At 38.7% G+C, this 21,092-nt stretch overlaps 1 protein-coding gene across 10 annotated transcripts in view; it reads right to left on the bottom strand.

Moving 5' to 3' along the window:
- The window catches only part of foxp4 (forkhead box P4), a 306,386-nt gene that overhangs the window by 95,944 nt on the left and 189,350 nt on the right, over positions 1-21,092 (bottom strand). For 4 of the 10 annotated variants that reach the window (XM_077203302.1, XM_077203299.1, XM_077203305.1 and 1 more), the window contains exons 2-3: positions 17,607-17,701; positions 17,350-17,490 (exon numbers count right to left, since the gene is read on the bottom strand). The exons of the other annotated variants lie outside the window; for them this stretch is intronic. In XM_077203302.1, the coding sequence (XP_077059417.1) occupies positions 17,350-17,490; positions 17,607-17,638 (173 nt within the window). In that variant the 5' untranslated portion in view covers positions 17,639-17,701. The remainder of the gene's footprint in view (positions 1-17,349; positions 17,491-17,606; positions 17,702-21,092) is intronic. 10 annotated transcript variants of the gene reach the window in all.

Here is a 21,092-nt window from a genome sequence, read left to right as displayed (position 1 = left end):
TATCTACAATAAAACCAGGAACATGTACAGTATTAATAAAGTAAACATGGTTTGAACTTTTTTCATGTTGACTTTAAAGGACTCAGTGTTACCTCCTGATTGACCAGACTGATTAATGGTTACCTGGATAAATCCCAGGTAAAGGACACTAACTGTCCCTTAGGCAAAATACATACACCCCAGCTGCCTCAATTGCTCCAAGCAGATCCCTGCAATTAGTGCACTGCACATCATCTAGGATAAAACATATCTTCTAAATACCAGGTAATCAAATACATACAAAGTCTCTGTAAACTCATAATTGCCCTGTAAAGATGATGCACTTTTTTGTGTTTTGCCCTCATTCTCGGATCTTGAGGAATGATGGTGCTTTTGTACAGCATATGAGCTACAGATCCAGTTGAACTCAACAGCCTCCTCTTGTGATCGCATAGAACAGTTCCTGCCTGTACAGGTGCGATAGATAAGACTTTACCTGCTCATTTCCAAAAGAAACATTTGTGTGCATGTGCATTCCAGCCATGCTGATTTAAATAGCAGTGAAGGTATATATTTGGAATGGTTGCTGGTTTATTGGGGACTAGACTGCTTTTACTGTCACAACCGAAACCCTTAGCTCGTATTACAAAAGCTCAGGATCACCAATGTTCAAAAATAACCAATTCATTCCCCTACGGCACAGGCTGAGACAAGGGGCACAGAAATAAATGGGAGCGTGGAAAAAGAAAATGAAATGAACGGAATGATCTGCGTTCATGAGGCTAATGACACAACTTTGACCTTGTGATAATTTTCAACAGGCTTTAGAGTTGGTGTCCTAATTTCAAACTCAGGTTTTTTTTAGCTGAGGTTTTCCTTTTTCCCTTCAATCTAAACTATGGCAGATGACAATTAAGGAATTGCTTACCCGCTGACTGTCTCAAAAATCAGAGGCACTTAAAGGACAATTCAATTATCAAGGACATGCCGATATGAAAGTAAAAAAGTAAGAAAGATTCTCACGGGGGAAAGAAAACGAGGCCAAATAAAAGAGGAGACAATCAGAAAAAAAAGTGTGGGGGAGGCAATTAGATTCATAAAATATCTAATGTACCATAAGGCGATCTGATGTGTTCCTGCTGTGACGCGCACCTGATGTAGAAGGAGGCAAAGTCCTGTTTGTCGAGCCCATAAAGATTAGCTTTAATCAGGTGGGTTTCGTTGCATTCAGTAAACACCACCAGCATTCCCGACCGATGAGATCGCTTCTGTGTGTCTGTGTGACCGGGCAAACATTTACTCCCCCGGACACTACTATTACTCTGCCTTTTTCTTTTTGGCCAAAAGTAAGTGATTTTCCATACTGCCCTTGATGTTTAAGAAACTGGAGATTTCTATACAAGGCCTCCTCACCCTCAGATCATGGCAAATATTTGGGTAGATGCTGGGCTTTCACAACCAGCCCATTTGTCAGCCATAGAACAGACACATTTTCATCCACTTAAACCAGTGATTCCCAACCAGGGGTACGCAAAATAGGCATGCTAGGAATGATGTTAAACCGTGCCAGCATCAGCCCACCCTGGTGCATTGTTCACTGAAAATGTGTCCATTTACAATGTGATTTTAAGCGTTGAGTATATTGTAGCCAATCACAGGCATGTCTGTTGAAAGTAATGGCCAATCAGAGGCCAATCATAACAGAAACTCATTCAGCGTTTTAAAATGCATCAAAACGCTGAATGAGTTTCTGTTACTGCTAGTTTAAGTCCTAAATGCTCACAAACCTAACCCTAACAACAAAAAAAGTGTAATGCATTGTAAATTAAGAGATGTACTGTGAGATTTATTTAGTCAAATTCATTGATTAAAATGGGAGTTTTCTTGATTGTGCTGAAATCAGTGAACTTATGCTGAACTAAGGCTGCGTTCACACTGCAAGGGCTTAATGCTCAATTCCGATTTTTTGAAAAAAATCGTTTTTTTTTTTTTTGCAAGGCCGTTCACATTTCCAATTAAATGCGACCTTTTGTGATCTCCTGTGTGAATGTGAACGTGAAATGAAGTGACCCTCATGCGCAGAAGAGTACTCAACGGTCAACGACGTCACTTGTTGTTTCACTTCAACGCAGAATTATGCCGTTTGTCGCATATCAATGACGTGCGGGTCGGATACATGTGACCTGGCCTTTCAGATTGAAGTCGCATTTGAAAAGATCGGATCTGTGTCGTTCAGACTGTCATGAAAAGATCAGATACAGGTCGCAGAGGTGCAAAAAAATCGGAATTGGGTCGTTTCAGCCTGCAGTGTAAACGTAGCCTAACTGACAGCCTCAGTGATTATAAAGGGAGCACTCTTCTTTGTAATTCATTCTCAATTTGAATTAAAGTTATTGTTTTTTTATGACACTGACTTTTTTTCTACTTCATACTACATTCAAAACTATATTAGGGAGTGGAAATGGCTAATATGAGCAAATAAGTCCTCCTCTGCTGCCATCTACTGGTTATAGTGGCAATTTCATGTCTTTGTTTTGTAAATAAAAGTGTTTGTTTTCCATCAAATGTTGGATTTATTCATTTAAAATGTGTATTTTGTCCAGTCTTTTTACCCACAACATTCTTGATTCTTTAGTGTCGATGAAAGAGTGCTTCAGATAGATAGAATGAACGACAGACAGACAGAACGATAGAACGACAAACAGCCAGCCAGCACGACAGACAGCCAGCCAGCCAGACAGACATATATCTGTAAGGATCATGTAATGTGTGTGTGGCCGTTTATACGGAGAGATTGGAAGGGGCCTGTGGGTCATGTTAATAGGCAGTGGTTATTATCCAATGATCATCAAGATAAACCCATTTCTCATTTCCTACAATGGTTTAAAGGGACATTGTGTAGGAATTTCTCCCATCTAGCCGGTGAAAATGTATTTTGCATTCAAACGAATTGTGCTCTCCAGCGCCTCGCTTTTTCAAATGCGTGTTGCATCTACGGTAGCTGTTATGTACCAAAAAGCTATGACAGGATGTCTTCTAATAGCACTTCGTCGAGTTTTCCTTCGGGTGAACAGGTTTGTTATTTCAAACAAACTGCAACTTGACACAACGAACAAACGAATGTTACAGTATGAACTACTGACTGACTCGCCGGGGCAGTGACAAGCGCCTCTCTCTGCTCTGCTCCTCCGTTTCTGCTGCTTTCAGTTACGTGACGCTGGCTCTGAACGAAAACGCGCTGTGGAAACGCGTTGGCCGAGTACTTTTTGATCGTCTCTGCTATTTTAGTTTTTCAAGTTGGCCATGCGGAAATTCTCCCTCCATTCATCTTCCACAACAACGCCATTGACAAAGTTGTCCCATCAACTGCTAGTTCTACCTGGTCTTATCCAAAGTTTTCTCCTGGTTGCTCTCCTAGTTGTCTTTCGCGGTGGATCTAAGAGCATGTGGCGTATGGTGTTGTCCATTATTGCTTGTTGATCACCACAGTTGCATAGAAGCAATAGATTTAGCTGTAATAAAGCTAGTAGGCTTAGTAGCTTCTGCAGCACGAGCACAATCATGTAGTCCGCCATTATTGTTGTTGCTGTTACGTGTGACGCAGCCGACACGTGATGTGATGACATCATCGTTTCACAAAATATACGGATTGGCTGTACACACGAAACCGCAAGGGTGTCGTTTTCCGATTTATCCACTTTGGGACCCGGTTTCAAAAAATAGCGGTTTCACTCTCCCAAAACGCCGGATCCGTGTGGACGAAACGCCAATACAATAAAAAAAATTTATATGTATACAGCGAAACGCGTCTTCGTGTGGACGGGCCCTGAGATTACAGTGAGAGAGGGAAGATGGTGGCAGAGTTTGAGAGTTAGCTGATCTAGATTAAGAAGAAAAGACAGTGGGAACAGGAAAATCTGGAGGTAAGCCAGTTCATGTTTTTTGCTCCATGCCAACTCAAAGTAAGGATGCCTCACCAATGACAGCATGGAACAAACTGGAGAAGAAAAGATGCCAATAAACAAAAACATAAATGGCAACCAATCAGTATATCAAATCACATTATTAAAAAATATTAATTATAAAATAATTTAAAATGTAATTGTTTAACAATTTAATAGTTTTAGCAAAAAACTGTATGTTGGTCATTTAACTATTTTCACAGAAATAAAAACAATAAGGTTAAAATTAAACGGACTTTTTTCACACACAAAAAAACATTATGAAAATGACCGGCCTGAAATACGACTAACTTAAGACTTTAAACGAGGCGGTGGGGCAAAGTGATGTTTTAATAAGTTCAAAGTGGACATGATATAATTTTATACATCTGCTTTCATGACTGGCACTCTGGATTTCTGAGTTAATTAATTGATTGGATCAGAGTGGGTATAATCAAATAAAATTTTATAACTCCATAATAAAAAAACAACACTTTAGAAGGAGGCATGTGGAAAAATGATAGCATGTCCATTTTTCAAATTAATTGAATTTTAGTACTTCTGAACTTGGTCCAAAGCATCTCATAAGCAATAACTCCACACCATCTTGAAAATGGCTCTATGACTAAAGGCATTCAAACACATACACACTTTTTTTTTGGTCCCTTGATTTCTGGGGAAAAAACACCACTGTTTATAAGTATTAACCGAGAGCGTTCAATGACCAGACATTTCCATATTATATTCTCCAGTAGTTGCACTGCCTAATAAAGTTCTCACCAAGACTAAAAGCTAAAATATTAATTCCATCTTCAGCAGTGCTGATTGCATTAAAAAACGTCTGTTTTATTATTTAGCACAGAAAGGAAAATCTTTGTTAAAGTGACTTGAATGCAAATTGATATCACTAGAACGAACAGTAAAAAGCATTACTAATTTGATCATAATAATATCAATAGAATAATTCATAATGTAATATAAATAAGTTAGAGAGGTAATTCGTTTGAAAATGGATGCCTTCAATTAATGTCACAACCCCCCCACCCCCCCGCCCCGCCCCCAACCAAAAAAAAGAGTGCACATACTGTACACCCGTTTCATAGACAAGAACATTAATTGCTTAACTGTAGTCATTGTTATGAGGTGTCAGAACCCATGTAGAATCAGGGAAGAAACTAAACATGCAGAGTTCGCTTTAATATTACATAAATTTTTCACTGCATTTATTCAATATTCATGAATTATGCTTGCTCTCACTAACTTGTCTTTATATCCAGCGTGAAGTGTTTTTTTCCACTATGAAAACAGCAGCTCGTGTCCAAATTCAATTTCAGCGAGGATGATTTTAAAATCAGTACGTGACACGTCGCCTTTTCACCTTCATTTTTTCGTTCTTCTCTACGGAACTAGAGTAGCCGCCTTTGTGTCATTATCAGCCTTATTACACGTCATTAAAATACTGGAGGAAAATTCCAGAAGAAATATACACGCTACACCAGGGCAGTCGCTTTCTCTCTCTCTCTCTCTCTCTCTCTCTCTCTCTCTCTCTCTCTCTCTCTCTCTCTCGTCACACTTTTGGGGGTGAGCATGTGTGTGTGTGTGTGCGAGAGCGCAGAAGTGACAAAAAAAGAACAATATAATTGGAGAAATGTACGCAGTAATAATAGGTATTCAGAAAATGATAATTCATATTAAACAGGGTGCATAAAGTCAGCCTCATTTGCATGTTTTAGATTATATGCATTTCAAAAGTAATTTCCGCAGGGCATATGAATGACATTAATTCCCGAGTGGTTTCTGCTATAGACCTCAAACTATCAAACACTCAAACATTTAAAAGATGAAAAAAAAGAGTAACTCCACATTTGCGAGGGGAGATTTCAAGGTTAAAGTATTTGAATGCTTGTTTTAAAGTTCTGTCTAGGTTGTTTAAAGTTGTTCCTAGCCTAGTTTAAAGTTCACTAAGCTGTGTTTGGAACAAAACCATCATGAGACTTTATACTCTTAAAATTCAGTAACGTAAAAGTGATGGATGGATGATTCTTATAACATTTGACAAAAACAACTCTATAATTATTTCATTAACTTCAATAAATTCATTGCTAACTACAACACTATGCCATACACTACATTGTCAGGTAACCTAAAATATGTGCTAACATGTGGTAACTGCTAAATTAAAAAGATTATTTAATATGACTCAATAAAACTGATTACATTAGGTTAAAGCATTAATATCATTTTTCAAGTGTCAGATCAGGTAGCTCGCACATGTTCACGTCTTACAGTGTAAGAGTTAAATATGTAATTTCAATAATCTAAATTATAATAACCAAATGCCCATCACAAATAAATAAATAATCGACACAATGTGAAAAGCTAGTCAATGTGAAAAGCCTGCTAGTCTTCCCAGACCCAAAACATGAGTGTGTTTAGAGATGCTCCGATCAGCATTTTTGGGGCCAATCACCAATTACCGATCACCAAAATCATGATCTGCCGATTGCCGATCACTGCCGATCACAGAATGGCAGGGGAATGGGAATCTTTTATCTATAATCTTGCAGAGTTTGCACCATTTGTAGAAATGTTTATTTAATTGTATTTAGAAAATGAGATGTCTTAAGGCTACTGTAGGCCAGCTTTCCCAAATAAGGCAGAGTAACATTAAATTATTCCAAACAAAGAGGGGTCAGGCAGACCAACACACATCAGATCAGCCTAATGGGAGGGGATCAAGTTACACTTAGGCATATTTGGAAATTGTAACCTCTTAATACACCCACTACATTTACTAATTGGAAACAAAATGTACAAATTGTTACACCAAAACTGGCTACTGATAAAAGGACAAAACTATGGCAAGTTTTTTTTCTGTTATTATTATGAACGTCTGATGTAGTTGAGCAGAATGCTCTTTTATGAAGTTACTTCATTAAAGGACATATTAAATGAGATTATGCCTGAAAAGGTTTTGGATTTTTTATCATATGTTCATTTAAAAATATATATTGTATAAAATCACGTCTTGTTTTGTTTTGTTTTATTGTATTTATATGATATTTGTATTTTCATAATTGAATTTTTGCCATGAAAATAGCTTTGAATGCTGACATGGCATTAAATAAAATAATCTGAATCTGATGTAGTTGAGGAACCAACTACATCAGATCGAAAAAAATAAAATACCACCACCACTTTTGAAAAATCTTGCGGCACGAATGTACCAATATAAATAAATAAAAACATCTCCAGTTAACTCAGAGCATTAATTTTGTTCATTTGTTAAATAAGAGGCGATCTAGCGCTGAAAAGTGTTTGTTTTTTTATCAAGTGATCAAAATGCTCGTTGCCGCAGCGATCAGTGGCGCAGATACCACGTTCTGTTGTGGCTCGCGTGGTGCACGGTCTTCACCCGGACGCGAGCTTCAATCCGTTGGGAGACTCCCTATTGGTTCCGGTGAAGGAGAACTCATGTTGCCACTGCCAAGCTCCACTCTGCTGTCGTGTGCCCGTGCGCCACGCATGCAGGTGGGAAAAAGTCGCGCGAGTAATTTACGTCACGTGATCGGCTTTTTTGATCAATCTATTTTTAGCCAATATCGGCCGATCATGATCGGCGTCCGATCAATAGGAGCATCCCTAAGTGTGTTACAGTGCCAATCACTGTAATACGGCACAAAGAGAACTGTGGGTATTCAAAGTGCCAATTTTAATACAGCCCTCCAGCCAGAAGTTGGGAGAGAGGGGGGGGATGGGGGAGGGAGGGAGAACCATTTTAGCCTTGGTTCATTTGAAGAGAAAACAAATTGGAGAGACTTGAGTGAAAAATGGGCAATTTCTATTCGATAAAGCAAATTTGACCACGTTCCATATTCTGATGCATAAGAGACTGGAGTTTTGAGTATTATCTATAAAGCAATGGTTCTCAATTGGCGAGTATGGATAAGAAAATAAAAAAAGAATTCTTAATTATTTTTATAACTAAACATTTAATAGAAGCTACTCAAATTATACAGGTCAGATTTGACAAGTTTTATTATTTTATTGCCATATTCGTTTTTTGTTTTTGCACAGTAAACAATTTTGGTATAGCGTTGGCTCGCTCACTACTTAATTTCCGGAAGCAAAACCAGTTGAGAACAAATATGGACAAACCAAACAAATGAGCAAGTCTAAATGAGCAATACGTCCTAAACTTGCCCATCTGCGCTAGTTTTGGCTTACTCACAAAGATTATGTATATTAAAATAATTGTAAAAAAAAGAAAGAAAAAGAAACCACAGGGAAGAAAGGGGAGATACAGTCTGGGCTGCCTCACTTTGTGTAGTTTGTGTTGTGTCTGTCTAAATATTATGCTACCGAATGTTTCCCTCCACATGATTATCTCATTATGAATTAATGGTTTGCATGCTGCGATGTGTATGCACAATGCCTAGTTCGCGCTAACTGTTTATCTGCCTCACCAAAAGAAAAAGAAAACACGGGCCAGAGTGAGTCTGGCCATCATAATCGTGAGTCAGCTTGTTGTGGCATTTAAAAGTCAAGCAGATATTAGCAGCTTGGGCGGCGAGCGGAGAGTGAGAGGAACTCTAATGAACAGCATGCAAACGGTACGCTACCGTAATCGCCCTGATGATCAAGTTTCGTCCTCTTCGTTTTACAAGTCTCCGCTTACAGGTGCTGACAGGCCACTATGGCGAGATTTAAGGGAAAGAAAAATGGATTTTATGGCATTATCTCGTTATATCTCTCTCCCCGTTCTGTACTCATACTGTAAGACTAGCCTCTTTGTCCTTCTCCAGAGAAGGATACGTAGACACGTTCAAATACGCGGAGAGAGTAAATGCTGAGGGAATGGGAAGGAGAGAAAGGCAGAGTGAAGGAGAAGAAATAGAGAATATCTAGAGGGAGAAAAACAGGCTAATTAGGACCAGGAAAATGTATTTGTTATTTTTTTCTACCCCCCCCCCCCCCCCTTTTTTTTGTTTCCCGAGGGAGCTTTTAAAGAGTTCTATTTCTTTTCAACAAGGGAGGTGGAGGGGAAAAATGAAAAGAGGATTATGTTTCTTAAGACAAAAATCATGACATACACAGAAAAAACGAAACGTCTCGCAACAAAGGAATTCACAATGTCCATATTATCAGTCGAGTCTGTTAAGCTGGTGTTGGACTGCGAAAACATCTGCATTTACACCTCATTTCATCTTTGTCTCAAAACACAGGCCCAAAACGTTGGGTAGAGGAAGTCCGAGGCCTTTTTTTTATGGAAAAAAGCTTCCATCACCAATCGAACCTCGGGCAATAACACTCTAATGAAGTGCATACTAAAAGGGCTCATTCCAATCTCCTTACTTCTGACACCAAGCGCACTTGAAAGGCCATCTTTAGAGAAGCAGTTCTGTAATGATAGCGGTGGATAGACTGGACGTGTAAGAGGCATATTCATTCCTTTGGCTTTAATTGGAGAACTCGCATGACTGATTCAGAAAGGCTGCTAGTCTGGTTCAGAGCCCCCAAGCCCGAGCCCAGGGGCAGCCAGGCAGAGCTAACGCCCTAAGTCAGGAGGAGGTGAGCGCCAGCACAAAGCCAACATCAAACTAGACACTCGGGCTAAAAGGTACAAGCGGAGCTGAGGGTGGGGGTGGGGTGCTGGGGGTCTGAAAAGAGAAAAAAAGAAAGGAAAAGACAATGCTTTTAAAAGACAATTAAAGCACATTGATTTCTCTTCCTTGTTTCAACAAAAACACATTCCAGAGCATCTGGGGCCTTGACTGTTTTATTCGATCACAATCTGTGGTGCTTCTTTGAGTTATTGCAATCGTTTCCTCCACAATGGCACCCACCTGTTGCTGACATTCCTGCATATCACAGTTATTTGCCATGTATCATATCTCTACTGTTGAATAAAATGAAAAAAAAAATACTACTCGAGCTACTGGTAGAACTTTCAAGATCTGTCTGCGTAGCTTTAAGCAATTTCATGGTTCAAAAACAACTTAAAAAAAAATAAAAAAATCACAGCTTGGAATTATCAAGACAGCCCGGGACGGGAAAAGGGTGGGGGTCCAGGGGGGTGGGGAGGCAAACGCCATCTGCTATCTTTCACCGGAGACTTCTGACTCTGACTTCTCTTTTTTTTAATACCTTCGAAAATAAAGGAATGGAAAAAACCTGCATATTTGTCATTTCCGATTGTTTACCTTTTTCACGGCAAATTGATTTTTACATCTCCTTTTCCTGGAAGCGTCTAGGTGCGGGCCTGCCAACCCCTGTTTCTCTGTTTTATGGACCTAGCCCTCAGGAGAAGTTTTAAAGCTTTCAGTTCAGAAGTCATTTAAATGATACAATACCGCTTTTGTCCCAGGCACCTTTGTTTCTCTCTCCTTCTCTCTCTCTTCAATCACCCAAATTCCAGCATGCATTCTTTTTTTCTCTCCCCAAGGTTAAGACTACATTTTAAAAGCATGTTTTTTTTTTTGTTTTTTTTTGGTCATTACCTCGCATCTCTTGAATTTGACACTTCACCTCAAAGACGAAAAGACAACTCATTGCATCAGGGCCTTGTGATAAAGTGGGATGATGTACGATTTAAAGTTTTTGTAGACGTCTGGTTTTACACACATTGCCGCAGCCACGTTATTGGGTAGTTTCGGAATCAGTCGTTTCGCTGTGAATTGTGTCTGGCATGTGGGACAAAATCGGAGTTCCTATATTCCTAGACTGCAAGCAAGACATGGCCAAAGCTGTGAGGAAAAACTGAATAGTTCACTTTGCAAAAATTTCTCACGCCAGTTGCTACCCATATATGCAAAGTGAACTGCTGATTTGCTTTTTTGTGACAACATTTAGGCTCAAGATTAGCCTGTTAACCCACTTTTACAAAACATTATTGCATGATATCATGCAAAGAACCTATCCCTCAGCAACGCCAATGGTTGGGATGCCGTTTAATAAGGAATAATAGGAAAAAGTTTTTTTATATATTTATTCATAAACAAAACATTAATTCTTGAACACGGAAATATATTTATATTTATATATATATATACTTTTAAATGACTAAAATTGTCAAAAATCGAACCTTTCCCTTTTCTTTGCATTTTCTTCGGTTGGCATTCTAACAGCTTAGCCTATTATATTAGCATAGTGCTAATTGGTTAAGGAAAACTCTAGAACCAGATATCATGATAACATGGTATGCTTTTGTTTCAGGCACAGGATCTTGCTTGACATCCGTTTGCCTTTAGTCTGAGGACTTAGATTTAGCCTAAACTTATCCTCTAATGGGGTTTTTACACATTTGATGTGACCAAAAAAACAGATCTGACAAAAAGGCATGCCAGATGCTGCACGCAAAACGCAAACATCTAGAAATCCATATGGAATATCTGAAGGCCTTGATGGTTAAAAACTGGCACAGGCTCAGAAGCTGTCACCCTTCAAGCTGTGAAGCCTTTTTATTGTCCGTGCGTGTACAAATCCTATAAGGTTGGGGGGTAGGGAAATTAAGGGGAATTCTTTTCCCTGAGACCTCTAAAAGTAGATCTCAAAAACCTGTTGAGCTGGAAACATCCCTCAACCCCTAGAACTTCAGCAGAGATTAAAAGGCTAAATGGACCGGCATGACTAAACATTTCTTAGTGCAGGGACATGTTCAAAGGCTCTTGGGAATTAAAATCCTCATCAATTCTCTAGCAGAGACAAATCCTTATTTATTTTCTATAATAGGAACACTTCTTTCCAAAGCAGCGAGAGGTGATAAACTCTTCGCTTTGTTCTTTTCGTCGTGATCAAACACATTCTGGCTACTGAGAGCAGTGCATGTGGTTATCTTACACACTCCGATTTAGGAATGGACGAATGTGATCATCAGGACCAAATTGAAGTAAAATCTTAGTGCTTTTAGTGCTCTAATTACTTTCAGAGGACAATGCATAGTGGTCTTAACATCTCTGAAGCGTAAATATATTATTCCATGTGCAAAACTGACTTTACTTCAACCTGTTTCCAAATACTGACACAGTTTTGGCCAAAGCTGCCGCAGTAATTAAAATAATCCTTTCATGCTTGTCGGATGAATTACAGTTGTATTTATTATAAAACTGTTACATACAAAATAAGCACCAAGAGCACAAAATTAAAACCTAGTTAAGTGATTTTTATGGGTCTTTTTGCGTGGAAATGGAGATTGAACCTGTTCGCAGTCATAATTACACTAAATAAAATTAAAATTGTATTTGCAGCGCTCACAGGTACAGCCGGGACCGGTGTCACGGGGGTCCACTCATCGCCGGTGATTGGATCAAATTGTTGGGCGATTTACAGCACCATTCCCCCTCGGTGTCAACCAATTAACATTTCCTTAACACCCTGCACCTCTTTGAAGTAAGGTGTCTCCATTGTAATGGGAGGTTTGCAAGGTCAATGTCTTTTATGGAAGCTTTCCGTCATATTTATATCTCCTCAGCAACGACATTTAATTGTGTTTTCAAATTTTAAACGTATTGTAAAGGCGCCTTCTAATTCGCCAACTGTAGATTTACCCAAAATGGATCGAGCTGAACTGAAAAAGACACAATGTGTCTATTCACAGGCCTGAAAAACACAGAGATGACACATTGCTCTGTCTTGATCACAATGGCAAAAAAAATTACAAACAAAATATGTACAATGAGCATATAGAAGCACAAAATAAATGTAAGACAGATATTGGAAACCCACAATGCTTTTGTCCCTCAGTACTTCCACACACATACATGCACACACACATCCAAAGCTCCATTTCCCAGTATATTGCGGTGGTGGTGAGCACAGCTGGCAACATCTGGAGGCATTTTGAGTCTGTTTACATTTCCAAAACACTGAAAAATACTGCAGGTGCCAGAAGAGTAATAAGGAACCAGGTCACAAAAAAGGATTGTTTAAACTCTAACAACTCTCAGCTCTGTCTCTCCCGCTCTCCTCCTGGAACTTGCTCTCTCTCTCTCCACAAATTTTTCATCAATTGCACACCACTTGCCTTTCAACAAAAAATAAGGCGCCGTAACAGTGCTCCAGCAATAACAGGAAAAATGGACTGAGAAGGAGAGAGAATGATGTAAAACATCAGTCCTTTACAATGAGGCCTGAAAGATTCAAAGAAGCATACCAAATCTAATTGAACTACAAATATAATATAAATATAATGAACTACAAATCCTTATATACTGTGTGTATGTATATGTATATGTGTATATGTGTGTGTGTGTGTGTGTGTTACATACAGATATAATCTCACAAAATCTATGTGATAAGCCTGATCTGCTTTTTATTCTCTTTCACAAGTCACATCTTTTCATTTAAACTAGATTGACTTTAAACGTTATCTTAAAAGATCAAAAGGGGCTTATCACGTTGCTTTTGAAAATGTCCACACCAATGAAGCAAACCACCGACACTTACCATAACACATAAGCAAACCATATAAATATTCACCAACTCCTCCACATGGTCTTTCTTAAACCCCGTTATACACACAAACGCACACCCACCAGCTGCACTTAAGTTTTTCCTTCCCTTAAATGTAGAAAACAACCAGGAAAAACACTTGGATTTTGTTCAGCTTAATCAAAACAGACATAAAATAGCCCAGAACGTTGACATCATTTCAACTGCTTCCCCAAGGCGGGCAGAGAAGGGTCTGCTCGAAAATTTGACACAAAGGCACATGTTGTGTAGGATGCAATTACAGTGATTGAGTGTAATTTACCCGTGTAAGATGAAACCGGCCGGGCAGATGGAGGAGAAGCCGGGGATCGTGTTCTAGCCAGTCTGCACATGGATGGGATATGGAGCACAGCTTCTCACCTTTGAACTGACTAACATTTAGCGTGATGACATGCCAAGCGAACACGCATTCCACATTACTATTGGTCGATGTATGATCCTGGATGCGTGCGTGTGCGTGTGTGCGCGTGTGTGTGTGTGTGATTTGTCAAAAAGCCATTGGATTTCTTCCATGAAAGTGCATACTGAAAGCTCAATTAAAAAAATGTTGTTTCTGAATGTTACACCACTCAAATAAGGCTTGTAATCCTTTGTGCTTGTTCACTTCTTTCCCATGAGAGGAGGAAGGGAGGAACAAAAGTTTAGGTAGCCTTTGAGACACTATGTCTCAAGGCGTCTCGTGGCCCTTACAGAGACTGACTTTTCACGGATTAACATCTACACCGTTTGTTACCTTTTGAACAAAGTAGCTGAAAGGGAAATAAAGGGAATTACAGTCTGCGATGGCCAGTCACATGGTGGTGCAGCCAGGAGACAGAACCCTGGGAAAAGTTCAGAAATGGGGCAAATCAGAATGTAGAAAATGTGTGGAATTTCATTAGGGTTAAGGACCATCATCAAACTAGAGGAAGATCCCAGACGGAACATGAGAATCTTTTTAGAGTTTAACTAGTTGAACAGATCAGGCAAAAGTTCAAAAGAAGAGACCTAAAAAAAAAATTTTCATATATATATATATAGACACTTTTTTTTCAGTCTCCTCTTTTGAACTCTTGCTTGAGATATATATATATATATATATATATATTCCTTTCACTGTCCTTATAAATAATTCTGTAACTATGTTGTTTATTGGCATTGCAAAAAACATTGTTTTATATAATAAGTATTATTTCTATTAGTAGTAGTAACATTATACTTAGTACATTATTAATAGTAACACTATTATTATAGTATTATTAATATTAATATACAACTTTAGTATATTATTAGTAGTAGTACTTTATTATTATTATTAACAACAACAGTTTAGTCTATTTTCTTAAATCTAATGCTTTTCATGCATCAAACAACTGGTGTCAAACTGAAGGGTTGGGGTCAGAATCCCTTGCCTCTTCAAACTGCACCAAGTTTAAATATCAGAGAACTGAAATATATATCACTAAAAAGTGTTTTTTTATTCATCATCCTAATTAAGCACAAGCTTGGTTTATCTTATATGCACTTTCAAAGATCATCTCAGTTATTGTATCTTTGCATTTTACATTACAGAGTGTTGACATGACCGCCACAGGCTAGAAAATCCTGAAAAAAAGACTCGTCTTTAGTGAAGTTTGCGTTTAAACAAAAGAAAAATTCCCTTAAGATATGCAAGCCATCAATAATAGACAGTGAGGCATGCATATGTAATGAGCACAAGTGTGTATGCAATGCCAGTGTTTTCCAGTTTGAATCCGCAACTGTCTATGCTCAAAAAAAGTATAGCGCTCATGTTTCTACCTGATCTACCCGTACAATTTGAGGAGGAAGAGGTCAGAAACTGCTAAAAGAGGGCAGCCCACTCGGTTTAAGGGTCAACTTACTGTTCACACAAGCTCCAGCTCACAAATCAAAGCAGTTTTTCCACTACTTAATCTTAAGGGTCGTGACTCGCCATGCAAGAGGAACTCGGTCCACGGCCGACTGGCAACTCTATAAACATTTAACAGCCGTTTGCAGCCATTCACAGCCACACTTTAGCTATGTGCGAGTCTGCCCTGTGGATGCCCTGATACCTGCCTGCCAGGAGCCTTCCTTTTAAGCTTAGTCGTTACTGGAAGTGCCTGCCAGGAGGTTTAGTGTGTCTGCTTGTGTGGGTGTGAGTCAGTTCCACTTCCACCTTACGGGCTTCATCTCTCTGAGCTCATTCACCAGTGTGTGTGTTCTTTTAAAGGAAAAAAAAATCTGAATGAACATGAAACCATAAACTGAAGGACTTAAAAATGCAGTGCCCTATAGTTAGCATCAGCTGTGTGAAGTTGTTCCTCCACCCATTGACATCCATCAGCATTATGGGAATTTTAATAAAAGCTTTTCCTCGGCAGACTCAAACAGCTGAGCATGTAAGACGCAGACCTGTTCACACACTCTCCCCCAAACTGGAACAATATCACATCTGCCAAACAGAATGAAACAAAACAAGAAGTCTACACACAGTGCAAATACAAATGCAGAGCAGGTATCTGGATCCAAAAGGATGATCTGCGGGCCTTGTTCAGTTTATCGCCACTGGCTGTAGAACAGTGATGGGCACACGGCTACAAGGAGCTGTTCTGCACCTTTTCTTCTCGATTCCTCCTTTCTACTGTTCCTTTGAAAGGTAACAAGCAGCATTTAGGCAGGGAGTGAAAAGAAGTCAATATCCTCTGGGGATCCAAGTGGATTACAAAAATGTCACTTTCTCACAGTAGACAGTCACAGAAGGGTGCACACAAATACACACACGGGCAGACAAACAAGAAAACACACTCACTGAGATACACGGTAGTGATTCTGTGTTTATGCTCACACAACAACAACTTGGTACCCGCTGGTAGACCACCATTATCATATCAATGTCCCAGTAACCATCAGTCCAGCAAACACAGTGTTTCCTAACTTTATTTTGTCTTATGTACAACGACAGCTCTATCAGTAAGGTTTTGGTATCAATGCCAAATCAGATGCATTTCCTTCAGATCTATTTCACTGGATACCATTTAGAATTACCACTAATTTTATTAAGTCAAATAAAAATAACAAAATAAATATAAACATAATACTAATGTAAAATTAATCTAATGATTTGTTTAGTTCCTTTTAATTTGATATTATACTGGATAATTATATTAAGTATTATTAAATGAGTTATACAAATAAATGAAATTGGTCATGATTCATTATTTTAATATATTTATTTTCATGTTTTTTTTGTTTTGTTTTAAGTCAAAACTATACAATTTAGCATTAATATTAATGATAATGCTAAATTATATACAGTAGTATATGAAATAAAATAACTGAAAAATATGAAATTAGTCATGATTTGTTATTTTAATTTATTTTTCAATTTATTTTCAGTTTCAGTTTCATAATACTGTATATAATTTGGCATTAATATTTATGATAATAAATTATATGCAGTATGACTTAATTAAAAAAAAACATGAAATTAGTCATGATTCATTATTTATATTATCACTGAAATAATGAATCATGACTAATTAAATGCTTTATATATACATAGAAATAATGTGTGTATATATATATATATATATATATATATATATATATATATATATATAAAAAATTTAAAGTGGCTTTAATATTAATGGTAAGTATGTATTAATTGATAAATAATTAAAATAAATGAAAAAATTATTGTGAATAAATTGTGATCGCTCTTAATTAATCAGTTCTGTAATGGGCAAGTTTTACAAATGTGTGTAGAAGGCAGCTGTACAGAATATGAGGTACAAAAACTTTACGTACTCCCCAGAACGAGCATAAGTACCCTTTGGGGAAATCACTGCGTTGAAAGCCAATCAGAGATAAGAGATGTCATAATCACTCAACTTCCCATATAGTGCTAGCATGTAAGTACACATTACGTATCAACCATCAGAGAGTATCAAATTCTCACATCTCATTTTGCTCCGTTATTGCGTCTTCAGACAGTCTTCCAGGAACAGAGTCATTTGTAAGCTTTGCCAACAAGTTGGAACACTTATGAAGATCCTGCGACCGTTGCACTGGAATGCCTGCAGCTGGCCGCTGCACATGTCTGCACAACAGAGGGAAAGACACTCAGCGGAACGCTACATTTCACATCAGAAATGTCTTGAGGGACTTCTGTGTGCTGGATACACCAGCTTCATGATTGGTGAGGTCTCAGCTGACCTTGTTTCATGTACAAGCCGCCTTACGATCATTCAGCACCGAGCCGAGCGTATTCCTGCAGGATATCGGATCATGTCAGCTGCGATACAGAAAACCTATTATAAAACACATTAAGCTTTAATCATTATTTTCAATTACAAATTATTTACCAGCTGTTTTGTGCTTGCACAAGATGATCCTAAATGTTCTCTGGTCTCAATGCATTTTTTGCAGAAATATTTCATATTCTGCAAACTTCTCTCGCTCTCTCAATAGGCAGAAGCCAATTAAATATTACGCTTTTCTTTAAAAAAGAAGAAAGGGGAAGCAAAGTTCACATCATATAAAGGAATTCCAATTAACACCCTCCCACACAGCAATTAACTGTTAAAATGACTGATGAACAAACTGAAAATCCCTGGGAGTTCAGATGCTGCTTTTCTAATTAATTCCTGAATCTCCAGCATCTATTATATAACGAAACGCTTTGTTTGTTTGACAGCACATCAACGCCTGGACTGGGCCAAATAAGTGTAAATAAAAAAACAGGCCTTGTTTCGCCCTGCTCTAAATGTACCTGCATGCGGTTTACTCCAACAACATTCATATTTCTGCAGTCGTTGAGGAGCAACAGAAAGAGACGTTGGACATTAGAGAAGGAAGCTGACAGCTGTGGTCATACTGCGTGTGTGTGTGTGTGTGTGTGTGTGTGTGTGTGTGTGTGTGTGTGTGTGTGTGTGTGTGTGTGTGTGTGTGTGTGTGTGTGTGTGTGTGTGGAGAGAGACTCCTCAAAGGGGAGCTAATTAATAGATAGTGTGCTCAGGCCTCTGTCACAGTTTTTCTGTCAGGTCTTGCATAAGGACAAAGAGACGGGGGGAAAAAAACAAAAGAAAAAGGGAAAACTGAAAAAAAGAGAGTGTGTGTACAGGGTTTATTGTTCTGTAAACTGCACATCACAGGTGGCTTTGAATTTAACCTCAAGACTGAGGTTAGCAATGCTGACGCAGTACCCCCTGCCATTTGATAAGACGATTTATTACAAATTGTAAATGAAACTTAGCCTAGCTAAATACGAGAAAGAAAAAAGTGTTTCGTTTCTTTACAGGGGAAGAAGGACAAAAGAGGAAATTAATTATGTGTGGAAAGAGATTGCACTATTTATTTAGTCATAGGTGGGTCTTTTCTTCATAGTGTTACCTTCTCTTTTTCGAATACTTGGCGGTACAGTATAACATCAGCACTGCAGTGTCTCTATTAAAACAGTATGTGTAATGGACTGCACTGTCCGTCTGCTTTCTGTCATGCACTTGCTCAAACTGCCTTGGGGTGCACCTTTAACCTTTTTGAGTTTGAGGCGGAGTCTCTGAATACATGTAAATTTGTACATTTTCTGAAATAAAAGCATGAGTACTGTATGCCCTTGCAAAACTTGCCACCACAAATAGTGTTTTGAGTGGTTGATATGTCATTGATAAGGTGTTCAAAGTGTAATGGGGTTGCTAGGGTGTTTTGTGTGGTTACTAGGCACTTTAAATCCACACCAAGAGTATGGTCCCCTTAACACAAATTTAACTAAAGCATTCATTTTGAGGAGAAAAGGAGAAAAACAAGATTTCAAGTGCAAATTTGTGAACAATCAGATATTTTTGATTGAATCATATGGGCAAATCAGTAGAGTACAGTATATGTTGTCTTGTTCATTTTACAGAAAAAATGCTCAACAAAGTGACATTTTAAAGGCATTTGCTTGTACACCATTAAATGTGGATAGAATATTCTCCAACTAAGTATTAACAAAAGAAAGTGATAAAAAAAAACGGTGAATACCATTTTGTTCTCAAATTCTAATTCAAAGATTCCTAAAGTTGTCGAGTTGTCAATCATAAATGATTAACAGTGTCACCGAACTTTTTAACATGCCAAGCATAACACCTACATTATAATGTCACAGGTTCACAGCGAGATTCACAGCACTGTCAACTCCTTCACTAAAAATATTCAAAACAGCAGCCAGTGAAACACAGACACTTATTTGCATATCTCAGACTGTGTGTAGTTGAACACCTTAGATAGCGGAGGCCATCGCTTTTGCATTTTCCTCCATTTTAATATAGTGCGATAGCCATCGAGAAACAGAGCACTGATTTTACAAGCCCTAATACTGAAGCGCTTTATCAGGCCAGGATCCGACTCTTGTCAAGTGAAACTGTGATAAAGTCAGTTTCTAACTACACCAATCGATGAAAGTAATTTATTTACCTCGGGTAGGCAATTTCAGTTCCGTCTTAAGATGGCTGGAGTGAGAGAAAAAAAGAGAGAGAGAGAGAGAGAGAGAGAGAGAGGGAGAGAGAAAGTTTGGCTTGGCAGCGCTTTATACGACAGCACCCAAGATTAATATTCCTCTCATGAAACGTTCTTGGACATGTGAGGCGACTCCATAAACCGTGCCGGGGTTAATGCACGGTACTAAATCTACACCAAATCTCAGGCGCATCGAGGGGGGTTTGTTGGGGGGGGTAGTGAATTGAGCAGTGGCGCTATCATTCCCACCTCTTCCCCTAACCTGACACTCCTGCGGAACCTACATTAAAACCTCCACGGCACATGATACGGCTCAATCAGAGGGCCTTGTTCGCTTAACCGTCCCGAAGCGAGAGCGAAGGTGGTGTGGTCCTTAACTTGACTGGGTAAAATAAAAGGCACATGAATTACACATAATAATCAATACAAATGTGACCCCTTAAGGCTTATGTTCAGGTGCTAATGAATATTCATTTTCTCTTTTTTTCGCTTCAGGCGGTCGTGTGGTTGTAAACCCATCACAGAGAAAGGGCAACCCAAAGGTGAATAAATCAGGGTATTACATAAAAACAAGCGTGTGTATGATGCGATTCAGTGCATGATCGAGGCTCATACAGAGAGCGTGTGAATTACAGAGTGCGGTACGTTTTCAAAAAACCATATAATCTGGGCAAGTGCATTAATTCAGTACATCTCACATGCTTGCCATTATGTCTGTCATGTGAAGAAATCTTTAACCAAGTTTTTGCATTTCTATTAAACACAGCTAGCCATTTAAAGAAACTACAGTACATGAAATCCCTCCCTTGCTCTTACTCTCCATGACCCTGGAAGTCATTTACATGAATCGTATTGCTCTTGCCAACCTTGAGTCAGACCCCATTTACGACGCCCTTTATTTCTGCAAAAGACTAGCAGACTTCCTGACCCCACCATCTCATTTCTCTCTATGGAGGTTAGACTGATGGCTAGCGCACTCTGGATGTGAGAGGACGTGTCTTACAAGGTGGATGATAAAAGCAACCTCAAGTTGGTGCTAGGATCTGTTATTACAGTGTGTTTTAGTTTGCGTTTGACTGACAGGACAGCTCGGCGTGAAAGGATTTCTGCCGCTACAGCTGCTGTGGTTTTGTGGACTTGATAAACATAACCCTTTCTTTTCACTATTGTTTTTCCCGTCTTTTCTGCCGCTCTAACTCCAATAAC

This window comes from Siphateles boraxobius, unplaced genomic scaffold (assembly GCF_051911475.1).
Source record: "Siphateles boraxobius isolate OS27281-9 unplaced genomic scaffold, OSU_SipBor_1 5, whole genome shotgun sequence".
In the NCBI taxonomy this organism is placed as follows: Eukaryota; Metazoa; Chordata; class Actinopteri; order Cypriniformes; family Leuciscidae; genus Siphateles; species Siphateles boraxobius.
The sequence above is the reverse complement of the archived record's forward strand: the minus strand, read 5'-3'. Positions and strand labels throughout refer to the sequence as shown.